This window comes from Dioscorea cayenensis, chromosome 9 (genome assembly GCF_009730915.1).
Source record: "Dioscorea cayenensis subsp. rotundata cultivar TDr96_F1 chromosome 9, TDr96_F1_v2_PseudoChromosome.rev07_lg8_w22 25.fasta, whole genome shotgun sequence".
NCBI lineage: Eukaryota > Viridiplantae > Streptophyta > Magnoliopsida > Dioscoreales > Dioscoreaceae > Dioscorea > Dioscorea cayenensis.
Window position 1 is genome coordinate 14,087,040 of NC_052479.1, and position 14,480 is coordinate 14,101,519.

General features: G+C 34.2%; 1 protein-coding gene across 1 annotated transcript; it reads right to left on the reverse strand.

Moving 5' to 3' along the window:
- Nucleotides 1-9,963: 9,963 nt before the first annotated feature.
- LOC120268507 (salutaridine reductase-like) lies at nt 9,964-13,179 on the reverse strand. The gene is made up of 6 exons (XM_039275884.1): nt 13,148-13,179; nt 12,814-13,057; nt 12,481-12,564; nt 10,429-10,614; nt 10,218-10,345; nt 9,964-10,156 (listed from the first exon to the last, which is right to left on the reverse strand). The coding sequence occupies exons 1-6, from the start codon at nt 13,177-13,179 to the stop codon at nt 9,964-9,966; spliced, it is 867 nt and encodes a 288-aa protein (XP_039131818.1).
- Between the last annotated feature and the right edge of the window lie 1,301 nt (nt 13,180-14,480).

Sequence of the window (14,480 nt, forward strand, 5' to 3'; positions counted from 1 at the left end):
CTAGGGTGAGCAATGTCCGGGTGTCCCATTTATCATCGATTGCCTCTCCTATCTTTTATTTGCGCCTCCTTCTCCTTTTCTTATTTCTTTTTGCATTGATTTTTATTCACATCACTATTAATTAATTTTCATTCTAGTTAAGTAGCAATCTTTGTGTTTTTAATCACTATTCTCTATGGATTTGACTACCCACACACCGGGGTATTATTATTTCGACAAACTCGTGTACTTGCGGTACAACACGCAAAAGGGCGTTGTCACTTGTCTTAACAAAAATCACACAATATCTAGAACTGCCATCAATCTAACATGATAAGCAACTTCCATTTCTGAACTATGTTATGAGATATTTTGTGCGACACTTTGTCGTGGATTCTTGAACAATTCTAATTTATCGGCTGTAAAATTATGAATGCTAGTAACATTGCCTTCATGATTTCTAAAAGTAGGAATAGCATTCTTCCAATTATTATACTCCATTTTGGAAAACACATCCCTCTCGCTTTCCAATTCATAAGTTATTGGTTTAAACAAATAACACCACAAGCAAAATGCAGAATCCTTCTCCACACTATATTCCAACCATGGAAAAGAATCAAACCATAAAGTATAGAAACACCTATATTGATTCTTATATTTCTTCTTAGGAAAGTTGTGAGTCCTCGGTTGACATGGACTTTTTGCTACATAAGATCATCTCACCTCATCTTTAATGTTGGCATCATATTTCTTAATCACCATTTGAAGCCCAGGCTCCGCAACTAGATTATTTGGATTAAACTCAACTCTTGCTCCTTTCGGACTTGAAGATGCGGTCGTGTTATCATCTTTAATGCTCAACTCGGTGCTTCTTGGTCTTTTAGTCAAAAACTTATCCATATTAAATAACCTATATTAAACAAAAATCTCAACACATTAACAATTTTGAAAATCAATGTTAATCAATTGATAAAAATAATAATAATAATGCTCATGTTCAATGTGAATCAATTATCAATAGCTAGTGTACACATTTCATAATTCATGTTCAAGATAAATTGATAAAGTAAAACCACCCAAACTTCTTCTTCACTCATTCAAGCAATCAGTTAAAAATGGAATAAATAATTTCAATATAATAATGTGGCTACGTGATTAACCCACCATCACCCAAGGCCTCTCTCTTTATGACAAAAAGATGATGGTGATCATCACTGGAAAAAGATGAAGCTCTCTTCTTTGAGTTCTCTCATCCGGTCAAAAGACTTGCAAAATTCCCCTTATTTCTTCTAATTTTTCTCCTCAATACAAACAAATCCTAATACACAATATTAACAAACAATAACATATAAATTTTAAAATTTTTAGAAAAATAGAAACACCACTTACTTCACGATTGATGTGATGGGCGATCATGAGAATGTTAGGGGAAAGCTGGTAACAACAATCCATAGATCTAAGGCAAATTGGCAGAGTTACAGAGGAAACTCTGGAAGGGATGTAGATTTTAATTTCAGAGAAAAACAATGAAATAGGCTCCTCAATTTTGGGGGGAAAAACATAAAACCAATAAACTAGTAAAGGACTAGACTACCCTTGACTTAACACACAACTCAACTCAACAAACACAACACCACCTTGCCTAGAACTTGAAATAAAACATATGATGAACTCATCCTGACCCTCCATTTATCCCACTAGTCATCTAGTAATTTAAAACTTAAGTCACCACTCAACAAACACAAAACTTTGCCTAGAACTTGAAACAAAAAACAAGATGAACTCATCTAGACTCTTCATTTGTCCCACTACTAGTCATCTACTAATTTAAAAACATAACTTCAGGCACCAGACTGAAACACATTCAGAAATAAAAGAGAACACTCATTCATCCTGGGCTATAGTCTCCATCAGTTAGGGCTTAAATTTCGCTGGACTCGTGTCTTCCAAAGATTTCTAGTAGACCAGCCCAGGCTGGCAATATAGTGGGTCCGCCCCTGTCACTGGCTAAATGTGCATATTTGGAGCTCAAAAACTTGATAGTGTAGAGGGCAATATTGGCTTTAGTTGACTTTACCAAAGCTTTCATTATTGAATGCCATGCTTCCAATTCCAATGTTGGTGGAGTACTCATTGAAGAAAGTAAACCAATAGCTTTTTTAAGTTAAGCTTTAAAAGAGAAGAATGAAGCATTATCCACCTATGACAAGAAAATGTTGGTGTTAGTAATGGCTATACAGAAATGAAGGCCCTAGCTTCTTGGTAGAATGTTTGTAGTTCATACTGGGCACAAAAACCTCAAGTATATACTAAGCCAAAGAATTACAACCACAACTAAACAAAGATGGCTTAGCAAGCTAATGGGGTATAACTTCACTGTCGAACATAAGCAAGCTAGGGCGGGAAAACTCAATCATTGATGCTCCTTCTCTATAAGAGGCAACCTACCGCAAATGATGGCAATCTCTATGCAAGTTTCAACATGGTTGCAGGCTTTCCAAAAAGAAAATAAAAATCATGCAAAGATGGAAAGATTGCACAAGTTTTTCTAAGAAGGAAAATTGCTAGGACCATGGACATGGGGGAGAAAGGAGGAAGAAGAGAGCAACCAGATAAACAAAAATGTGGTACTTTTTGGGGATCCATCATCATTCCTCTCTAAACTATATATTGAAGATGGGCCTCCTATTTCTTATGCTAAACATAGTTGGGACCATGCGTTATCCCTCATTTTATCCATGCACACAAAGCAATCAATGCTCTTTTATTTCTGCCATGCTTACATGCAATGTCTTTGTGTATGCATGCACCTCCATCAGATGGTAATGTTCAAATATCGACCTAACTCAATGTACAAGTAGAGAAACATGTTAATGAACACAAACATAAAGTGCTCATGTTTGATCTCATGGCTATGCCCTAGAAATTTCTTGAATTATGTTAGATGTTTAACACCAACATGCTAATTTGCTGTTTGTAAAATTTCTGATTATATATATATATTCTATATGAGAAATTCAAATCTTACGCAAGTCTCATGATTCAAATGTTGTTGTATTATGATCAAAATGTTTCATATGAAAACATGTTGTTATGTTCTCTCAACGTTGTTCAAATGTGTGGGATCAAAAATACCCGCCTGGTGTCGTGTCGGTGAAGAGACACCGGGTGATATATCGAATCACAAATGTTATTTATTTTATTTTTATTTTTATTTATCTTTTGCGGACTCTTTCATTCCTAATAGAGGCAGTCCTTTATTATTAATTACTCCATATCAAAATCTCGGGAACCTCCGATTAAGGGTTCGAGTACAAGTAAAGACAAGAAAATTGCGAATTATAAATTACATTATTTATTTATTTATTTCATATATATATATATATATATCACATCATTTATATGTAAACATATAACTTTATATATATCATATATCATTGCCTATGCCTCATCACCACATTGTATGCCTCGTTGTCATGTTGCATGCCTTGTTGTCATCTTGATATATATATATATATATATATATCTTAGTACCACCTTTAAATTTGTATATTTTCTATTAAAAAGTTTGCTGCTAGATGAGAATTCTTGTCGTTAGTGGCTGAAGAAGAGGGGGGTAAGGGGGTGCTTGAGCACTCCCTTGTCTAGGAAACACCCTCTCTCCCCTTAAAGGTACAAAGGGGCAGCATCCCCCGCCATTCATTAAAACCCCATGGGCCATGGACCATGACATCCCAACCATGAGTTTTGCCTCAAGATGTGATTATATGAACTATGAAGCCTCCAAAATCCCAATCTTAAAGCATACAAATGGAGTATCAAAGACAATGGTTAAGCTTTAGTTTGTGTGAGAATTTGCTTTGCACTAGTCTCAATGTTAGTAAAGCAAACATGAAACACCCATGTGGTCGTGTTTTCTTGTCTGTTACCATGCATCATCATCAAATCTCATCATCAAACATTCATCCGAATTTCTAATCTCTAACACAGTTCCAGTCTTCCCGACTTGTGATTTTCATTTTTCAATCTAGATTAAATTTTTTTTAATAGCTTGATTTGTGCTCTGATCTCTTTCACAAAGCCCCAAGCATGTTGATTTTGTTGATCCAAACAAACTCCAAGGTAAATCTTACATTCTCACATCTTTAATAATTGTTGTATGAGGGAATCATGGATTGATGAATTTTTGCTATTGAGTTGGTAGCCTATAGGTTTTAGGTTTGATTTTTAGTTATTTTGGTTGCCATTCTTGATTGATTTTAGATTTGTTTTTATTGGTGTTAAATTTTGATCGATATGGACCATATGGTGCTCGTGGTGGGCATGGTGATTAGTGAACACTGACATGGATGAGTAGATTTGAAGAATTTCAGTCATTTGACTCAGTTTTAGACATTTAGTGGAAATTAGAAAATTCAAAATTGTTTTATTGAGCAACTAAGCAGGTGAATCTTTGCCATTTAATTTATATTTGTTTGATTCATTGGTTATGTGTTTAGATTGTTTAATTTTGAAATTATTAGCAAGTGAAGCATTGTGTTATTCCCATTTCCCATTGTGAATTTGTGATTATGAGTTGATTAAATTGATTGTGTGTTTATTTATGAAATTATTAGAAGGTGATGCATTGTGTTATTCCCATTGAGAATTTGTGATTGTGAGTTGATAAACTGGATTGTGTGTTTATTTATGAAGTTATTTGTAGGTGAAGACTTGACGCATAGTGTTGTATTATTTCCGTTGTGAATTTATGATTGTGACTTGAAACTTAGCAATGGTTTGGAAGGAGAGGGATGCTTTTTTTGTGGGATTACTAACCACTAAAAATCTTGGAATATGTGGGGTGGGCCGGTGGGGTTGTTTGGCATTAGGTAATTATCATAATTTAGATTATTTGTTGACATGTTGTTCAATTAAAAGATGATGTTTTGATGTTTGATTTTATTTATTTATATTTAGAATTTCAAGACTAGTGCACTTTTTATTTATTTGATGGCGTGGCTTTATTTATGAAATTATCATTTCATCAATTAATTGAAGTGGTTTGGACTTAGGCATAGTGTAATATTGATGTTTATAGGGGCCCCCAACCCCAAAGAGCTTGAAAGCCTTGCACTGGTTGAGTTTGAAAGTTATTTTAAGTGTTTGATAGGTATGTAAATCCACATTAATTTTTGTATTAGTAAAAAATTATGATTTTTCAGAAATTATGATTTTATATAGAATTGTTGCATCGAATAATTGTTGAATATTTATTGAATAATTATGCATGAAATAAAAAAAATTAGGTTATGAATTTAAGTAAAGTTATTTTTCAATTACATTATTTGTTAATTTGGGTTTTCATTTCTTATTGAATTAATTGCTAATTATATAGATATGGAGAGATTTTTTATACCTAAACTGAAAAGTTGTGAATCGGGAGTAAATGTTTCTTCTGAAACTAGCACTAGAGCACAAAAGAGAACTCGTGTTGAGAGTGAATTTTTTTTTGTTAAAACAGCACCCCCTTAGTTTTGTTTCTAGTTTTTCCATTGCTTGTCATTGTTTTGGTACATGTAATTTTGTCATTTGACTCTACATAAGAGTGTTTCTTCCTCTTCATTACTAGTTGCCTGATGGTACGTACATGCTTGCATGCTTGCATGTAATGCTTGTTTTTTTTACCATTGCAAAACTAGTAATATTATTGTTCAATTCTCATATATATATATATATATATATATATATAATTGAGAGGAAACTTGGGCATAGGTTGTAGCTTAGCCTCATCTTTCCAATATTTTTTCAATATCCTTAGCAACATTCATTGCATCAGGCAAGAATTCTGGCTTCTCAGTTGACCCTTCACTCATTTCTTTCCTACTATTTATTGCCTTGCATTGTGTTCACTAAAATGATTATTTTAGTTAGCAACTTATATCATAACTCATAGTTTCAGACATGTATGTAGCTTGTTTTCTGTAACATGTCATAAGCTCATATCCGCATCACCTACTTGGTTTCTATTTAAGTCTAAACATTGATTACTAACAGACACATGATTATTTTGATGGGGAAAGATAGACAAAATGACATGTGTCCATGTTGTTTGATTTTTATAGCACAAGTATATGCTATCGTAAACACGTAATATAATGATAAGAGAGTATTGTCCCACGAGGATTGAGTTTATTAACCACCAAAATTACTTTAACTCTAATTCTACTTGATTAATGAAATTGAAAGATTTAATTTAGAAAAATCTAATTCAAGGACTAGAGGAAGATAGTTAGACGAGAAGAAATCAATGTCAAGAGATTCTAGTTGAGTTCACCTAGACTAATTCCACCTAGATCATCTAGTTCAATCAATCAATGTTTGTTCCTTATGTTGTCATAAAATTTCCCTAAATTACATATTTATCTTTTTCAAGCATCAATAGCATATTTCATTAGATAAGTTAACATCATTTCTGAGATAACTATGAACCTATGGAACTCATTAAGCTTTATATATTTATAATGATGCATACAATCTCATAAATATCTCTATATTATGATGATTGTACAAGATTTCAATTAAGACCTAATTCAATTATCACCTCTCAATCTCAAATCAAATTACTAATCATGCAATTGGTGATCAAGCAATCACAATCATTAAGCATTGATTAAAATATCCAACATAATCTTGAAACAAGAATCAATTAAATTAAATAAACATGAATCTAGGTTTTCATAGTCTAGCTACACTGTAGCCCTAGAAAAGATATTTAGAACATAATAATTGCAAAGCTTGACATATTAACAATGTTCATTATCAAATAAACAAAGAATAACTAAAAAAACTAAAGCTTGATGATGAATCCCCACCGAATCTTCTCTCCAGGCCTTTTGATCTCCAAAATTCTCCTTCTTCTTTCGTCTCAAACCTAGCCCTTTTTATAACTTGAAATCGGGGTAGCGCCTAGGCGCCAAAGAATGTAGTGCCTACGCGTTATAATTTCTATTTTGCACCTCTTAATGTTGTAAAACCTAGGCGCTAGATTTTCTATTTTCCTTGTTCCCTCTTTGTTGAAATTTTGCTCTTTTTTCCTCCAATTTTGTGCTTTTTATATGTTCTTCCTTCAAATCATTCTCTTTCTTTCCTACAATGGAATAACAATAAGATTAGAAGTAAATTTGGTTCAAAATAATTCACATTTTATTCATCATGAGTTAAAGAAAGTCTATATAATTTAGTGCAAATCATACTTATCAATCTGTAAGATGAAACAAAGGAGAACAATCATGTGGATAACTTTAGCTCCCAAGTGTTGGCTTCTCAATGGCTGAAGCTTTTTCTTCAAAGATAGCATTAGATGCTAAAGAATATATATGAATGTCACATCTTTCTTTGGCTTTCATTTTCCAATTCCAAGTTCTTTTGTCTTTGGTAATCTTGAATTGCAAAGTGGTTCAGATGGGTGTTTCCTTCTTCAAAATAGTAAGCCCCCGCCTGCAAAATGCATCATTGCTTTCTTGCATCCCTTAATCCATGATTTTTTTATTGTGTTGTAGATTAAACTCTAATATTGTGTTGTAGATTAAACTCTAATTTATTATTATTATTTTATTATTATTTTTTCTTTTTAAATGAAATGACTTAATCATTCAAATGTGGGAAAATAGCAAAGTAAACATCATCGATTCTTCAATATTAAAGTTTAATCTAGGTATAATACCCTAGTTGGTCCCTGTACTTTTCTCTCTCTTCCCTTTTGGTCTCTCTACTCAGAAATGCTCCCGACTAGTCCCTCTACTTTTGAAAATGTGCCCATTTAGTTAAAAAATGCTCCTACATGCTTAGGACTAGTTGGGAGCATTTTTAACTAAATGGGCACATTTTCAAAAGTAGAGGGACTAGTCGGGAACATTTCTGAGTAGAAGGACCAAAAGGGAAGAGAGAGAAAAGTACATGGACTATTTTGGTGATTATACCTTTAATCTACAACACAATATGAAATGACAAAATTGGAAAGATGTGTTACAGGAGATTTTATTGTCTTTAATATATATTACATCTTCTCCATATAATATACATTTTCTTTCCATTAAGTTGGTAGTTTTTATTCCATGTAGAGGTAGCAGCAACTAAAGCTTGTTCATCAGGAGATTCACCTTGATAGTCAATTGTTCCCACCTCATCATGCACATTATCACCAATACAATTATTGGTAACCATAGGAATGACTATGTTACAGGTTGCCAAATCAAGGAAAATTTCTTATTTCAATTTCTATCTCCGGTCTCCTGCTGAGGGGCCTTCATGGTAGGTTTATTTTCATTTTATATGATGCCTTTTCCCACTCCACCTTTATTGCAGGTATATAGATCATCATCATAATTAGCCCTTGGCATCAGCAATACCTCCTGGCGTTATCTTAAAGATTGCTTCGGCCTTAAGGAGGTTGGGAGCTTCAAAGATCTTGTACACGTGTTGCTTGCTCTTGCCCTTTCGTATCATAAGCCGGATGGTTATTGCATGCGCTAGCACGTGGCCTCTAGCGGGTTTCTTTGGATCCGATATGATACTCTGCCACCCGGATCCACAATCACTTAATTCATCATATACACAACGATATTGAATTCCTCAGCGATCTTGATAGCCATGGTAACATCTGAATCTGCTTTTGTTGCTGCTCCGTGAGCTCTCCTCTACCAGTGACATTCATGTGAAATAGTACGATCACTACTACAAATTAATGCTTTCGGGGCACTTTTATGCTAGTGTTTTCCATAAACGCTGGCCATATAGCACATTTTATGGCGTTTTTGACCAAAACGCAGAGTAGGTTGCTTCGCAGGCTAAGAAAAACTTGGGCGCGCGAAATTTTTTTTGTCGCAGAGTTTATATCTTATAAATGCCGGGAAAATTATTGATAGGAACGGCGTTTATGTAATAAACACCCGGACGTTCATTTTTTCTCAGTAATTAATAAAAGGACAAAATTTTATTTGGCGGCGTATAGTTTGATAAACACCGGGAGATATGTTTACATAATCTCCTAGCGTTCACTGTTTGTCTCTATATCTCTCTCTCTCTCTCTCTCTCTCTCTCTCTCTCTCTTTAAACTTCATGTGTGTCTGGCATCCTAGAGAGCATTGGTCCCTGATTTTCTCCCCGATCTGTGAGGATTTGCACCCTGATCGTTCTCTTCCTCGCAGGCATTGGTCCCTGATAGTGCCTTTTTTAGGTATTGTTTGTTTTGTTGGGGTTTGTATGTTGTAATCTTTTTATCTTTCAGTAATTCGTGCTAAATCCTTGCTAAATCACTGTACTCACACCTTTTCTCGCAGCTCCACAAGGATTGTTTTGATTTGGAGGAGCTGTTGATTGGTAGTTGCGGATCTCCTTAAGAATCTCAAGTTCTATCCGGTGAGCTTTGGTTTTGGGTATTCATTTTTCGTTTGAATGTTTTGCGATTGGTTTTTGATGCGATTTTGGTGTGATTTTAAGGAATAAGGAGGATCTCCAGCTAGGACCTATACCTGAGCCGCTCCCCCCCCTCATTTGAAAAAAAAAGATCATTTGATCTAAAGGTTCTTCAGGTACTTTATGTACAAACTCATCAAGCTGCTAATTTTTCCTAAATAGATAGGTAAACTCATCAGTTGTTGTATACATGCGTATGCATGCTATTTGTGTAGCATTCATGATGAAGCTGTAATTATTCTTTTGGCCGATTGATTGTTATATTTATACTAAGAAATTTATCGGATGTTTTGATTGAAAATGGAAAATCAAACATGAGTTTTGTTGTTGGAAGAATTGATTGTAACTTGAAGATGTGTCTTTGGTTATAATGACCAAATATGTTTAAATACATCACTAAAGAGGGTATGTATTATCAAAGTTATGATCAAGATTCAACTAGTAAAACATAATGATAGATTTGAAAATAAATGCATAACCAAGCCCCAATGTTTGGTAACAATCTACATTGCCTAGTGAAAAAAGTACCTAAATAGATGATATTTTTGTTCCATCAATATAACATCCTGAAGGACCATCTTCAGGAAGCAATGCTAGCATTACAGGACCTTTAGCACCTTCTTCAGGACTCAAAGTCCCAAGACCCCAACTCATATCTATTCTAACAAATCCAGGATGAACACTATTAACACAAAATGTCGGAAATTTCTTCGCAATTATCCTTATGTATACTTTAACAAAAAATTTTTGACACTTTATAAGCAGATAAACTAATTGGCCACCCATTTGATTCCAATTTTCCTTCTTTGAAATCATTTAGAAAATGTTTTAGCATTTTATCCAATTCCTCTTCAGTCAATCCATTTGTATCACTCAATTTTTCGACAATCTTGTCATTATTCAAAAAATGCTGCAATAATCAAACAGTTAAATATGTTCAGTATTCAGATGTATTTGATGAGGCTTAGTACTTTAAATTGATATTTAATGTACCTCTAACTTTCCAAGGATTGAAGATACATTTACAATTTTCAATTGAGTCGATAATTGGAGAAGAAAAATAAGTTCTTCGGTCATCCTTTTGGTGCCATAGTAGTTTATATTCAGACATTCTTCGGCATTCTGATATATCTCTGTTGACATAGAAATTCTCTTGAGCAACTTGATCATTTCTTTTTCCTGCACCATTTCATAAATTTTTTTAGAATATTATTAATTTCTAACACTAATTTAGAATATATATATATATATATATATTGACACGTCCGAATATGCGTGTGTGTACCGCAAGTGCACGGGTATCGAAGTAATAAATACCCGGTGAGTCGGGTGAGTCGAATCCACGAGGAGCAGGGGCTACTAGTACTAACTTCTTCTCCGCTATCTAGCCTAATGATAATGGGATAGTGTGGTGATCTAATGTACGAAGAGATGAACACGGAGACGAATATGCAAGGGTAAAAATGGAAGGAGAATCTCAATCGATGAAAAGTGGGGTATTGAGCGATGCTCCCCCTAGGATTCGAGTATTAGGTAACGGATAAGCAAAGTGTTTCTATGATGAGTAAGTTAAGTCGTGAAAATCCAAACATAATCGGGTCTCATCTCTAGATCACCGATACTAGTCCCCTACGAGGTCCGGTGGAGAAATCGCTCAATCTCAACACCTCACACCACATATGACCGCAAAGCACTCTAGGGATTCCAAGCTGTATCCAATTCCTAAAGATTGATCCAACCCTAATTCCCATGCGAAGGATCCTAACCCCCTACAAGGTCCCGGGCGGAGAAATCGAGCAATCTCACGCCTCCCACCAAATATGGTTGCATAGAGCTTAGGGAATGGAGATAGAATACACCAATCGGAGGGGAAAGGGGACACTTCACTATCTCATGACTCACCCTCTCAACCCTCTTCAATCTTGAGGTTCTAACCCTAATGGAGATCTCTCTCCCACCAAGGCAACAAATCATGCAAACCAAATAACCATAAGATCAATAAGGCAAGCAAGCATTAAACAATCAAGAATGAAACTTAATCAAACTCGGATTAAATAGAAACACAAAGCAAATCCACAAAAAGATGAGAATCCTAGGGTTCCAAGCCCAAAATACCCTCTAGGGTTTTAGCCCTCCATGGAGCAACATACAAAAACACACCATCAATGAATGAAAGTACATTAAAACCATAGAAATAAACCCCTTATATATGAGCTGATGGCCTTGATGGAGAGCTTCGACGTCTTGAAGGACCCACTCCGAAGCTAGGTTCACCCGGTGGCTTCCTTGATGCTATGACGGAGGAGGAATCGATCAAAGTTGGTGACGAGCGCCTCCAAAGCCGCGAAAGACCTCCTCTCCAAAACCCCTAGCCGCTCTCACCCTTCAAGAGCCGCATAAAAGATGAGAAAGAATAGGGCAAAAGCGGCTATTTATAGGCCTTAGATCGGGATTACGTCACGTGCCTCACGCGCGTGTGGATTTTTCCGACGCGGCGTGCACTGCAGAATTTCCATGCGTAGCGAACAGTAATTTTGTTACGATGACCGCTCATGGTGAAATTACTACGAGTACTTTTTCACAAAAACGCGATCCGAACACTCTTTCTTAAGGCCATGTCCAGGCACACGTCCATGTGGTGAGGCTATAAAACTTTTCTTCATCGACGTATCTTTTGAGAGGTCTTGCAATCTTCACAAAGAGAAGGAATATGAAGATATGGGCTGCCTTTGTGCCCTTCAAATAGTGAATTGACTTGAATCTTCTTGGAAATTGGCACACATCTCCACGCTTTATGAAGCGCTCTCGTGTCTTGGTCCTTGAATTGAACAAGAACTCCCAACATTGTGTCTTTATAGCCTATCTTTGCTTCCTTTTTACTCTTCAAGGCATTCACAACCTATATGCATAAAAGAACACCAAATACACAATATGAGACATAAACCACAGTAAAAATGATGCTCAATGCATGTAAAACATATATAAAAATATGTCTACTCAAGCACTTATCATATATATATACATATATATACATTACACAAGCACCTCAGATTTTTCTAGTTCTTCTTCTTCTACTGCTGTGTAAGAATTTGAATGTATAGTAAGTCCAACAATTGCTGCATTGTTTATCTTCAGTGGAAATTTAAGAAAAAAAATTAGTTATAAGTTGCTGAATAATCAAGCGTTCTATGCTTTCAAGCAGATAAAATAGTTTGCTTTCCGAACTTACATAATACTAGGTGAAAAAGAAAGTGCTTCTAAAAGATCAAGAGAAAATTAAACTAAGTTTTCAACATGTAAACCATGCAAAAACCATTTTGTTTTGCATAGTGGAAAATCATTATCAAATAAATTACAAGATGAAACCACTAATGGTACCAAGATATCAAGTTTGCCAAACTTTGTTTTGATGAAATGAGCTAAAGAAACAACACTGGAAGAGTCTGAAACATCAAGTTGATGAAACAAAACATCGGAAACACCAGAATTGATTAGCTTCTCAACAGCTTCAGTTCCTCTTTTCTCATCTCTTGCTATTAATATGACCATGATTCCATTGTTTGCAAGCTGTCTAACAATCTCTACACCAATACCTTTGTTGGCTCCTGTCACAACAGCAATCCTGGAAACAAAAATTGAAAAATGATGCATGAAAATGCTTGTATATGTGATTGAAGGGAAAACTTTGTTCGCTGATCAGATTGCACTAAACCTCTTTTCAGTTGGCTTGCACTTGCTTTCCATTGTTTGTGTTCAATGTTCACTACTTCCATGTAAAAGATATTTTTTTTTTTGTTTGATGAAGAGGCTTTTAAAATATCTCCTTCAGTTGTTTTGCCCATAATGGCCTTTTATTATGTTGAACTTGGCTAATTCTGAAACCATATAAGGGACATCTCCACCACACATTGCTAGTTCAAGGGAGGGGAATATCTATTTATCTATCAAAATTAAAATTTATATTTTTTTTCCAATATTTACTAGTTAAATAAATTATTTAATCTTTCAGTTTTTTAAAAAAACTAATATTAATAAAAATATATTACTCTTATTAATTAAAATTATTTTTTTTTCAATTTTGAAATATATCTATTTTGATGTGTAGTAATTAAATCCTTATTTTTTTAAAAAAATCCCACTTAAAGGCATTTATTTGTAACTGATATTATTTTTAATTTTGTTTTTGATTTTTAACTAACTAATGTGAACAAACCATGAGATCAAATCCCACTTTCAAGAATTGCTTCTTCTATACTTGGTACAAGCTTGGTATTAAACCTAAATTTTCTTGTGTTATCTTGTTTAACTGTAATCATCATCATTTTTTTTATAGTTTTTTGCTATCTGCTAAAAATGATCAGCTAGGAAATGATTAGTTCATCACTTCATCCCCAAATTTTGTGGATGTAAAAGAGATTAATTCTTACAAATCAAATTGAATCCATTAATCTGAAAGCAAAGAAGTGATTAGTTCATCACTTCATCCTCAAATTTTGTGGTATCTTTAAGTGATTTGCTTGGCTTGGGCTAGGTTTGATTATATTTTATTGTGTTATTTTTATGGTTTTTCTTGTCACTAGCTATTTGATTGTGCAATGTAGGTGGTGATTTAGGGTTTAAGTGAGTCTAATTCAAGAGGATTTTCTTAGATTTGATTTGAGGATGAAAGGTAGTTAATTCCCCACTTTGTTGGTTTAATTGGACCTTCCTTCTTAGTTTCGAATTTGGTTTTCTTTTCCTTTTGATGTTGGTCTTGTTCTTTAAATTTGTAGCATTTTTTTAGTTTCATTTTGGCATTGAGGGTTGATTGGATTTGTTTTTGGTTAAAATACCAATTAAAGTTGACATATATATGTTATCAATTGAATAGTTTCAATTTAGTTTAAAACCTTATATTTCTTAATGGTGCTAAATTTAAATTAGTTTTATATTATGCATTGTATGGGACATACACATACATATCATTAATTTCAAGGTAGGATTTTTCTTTTATAATAATCAATATTTGTAACTATCCAATTATTATTTTTTATATATTAAGCATA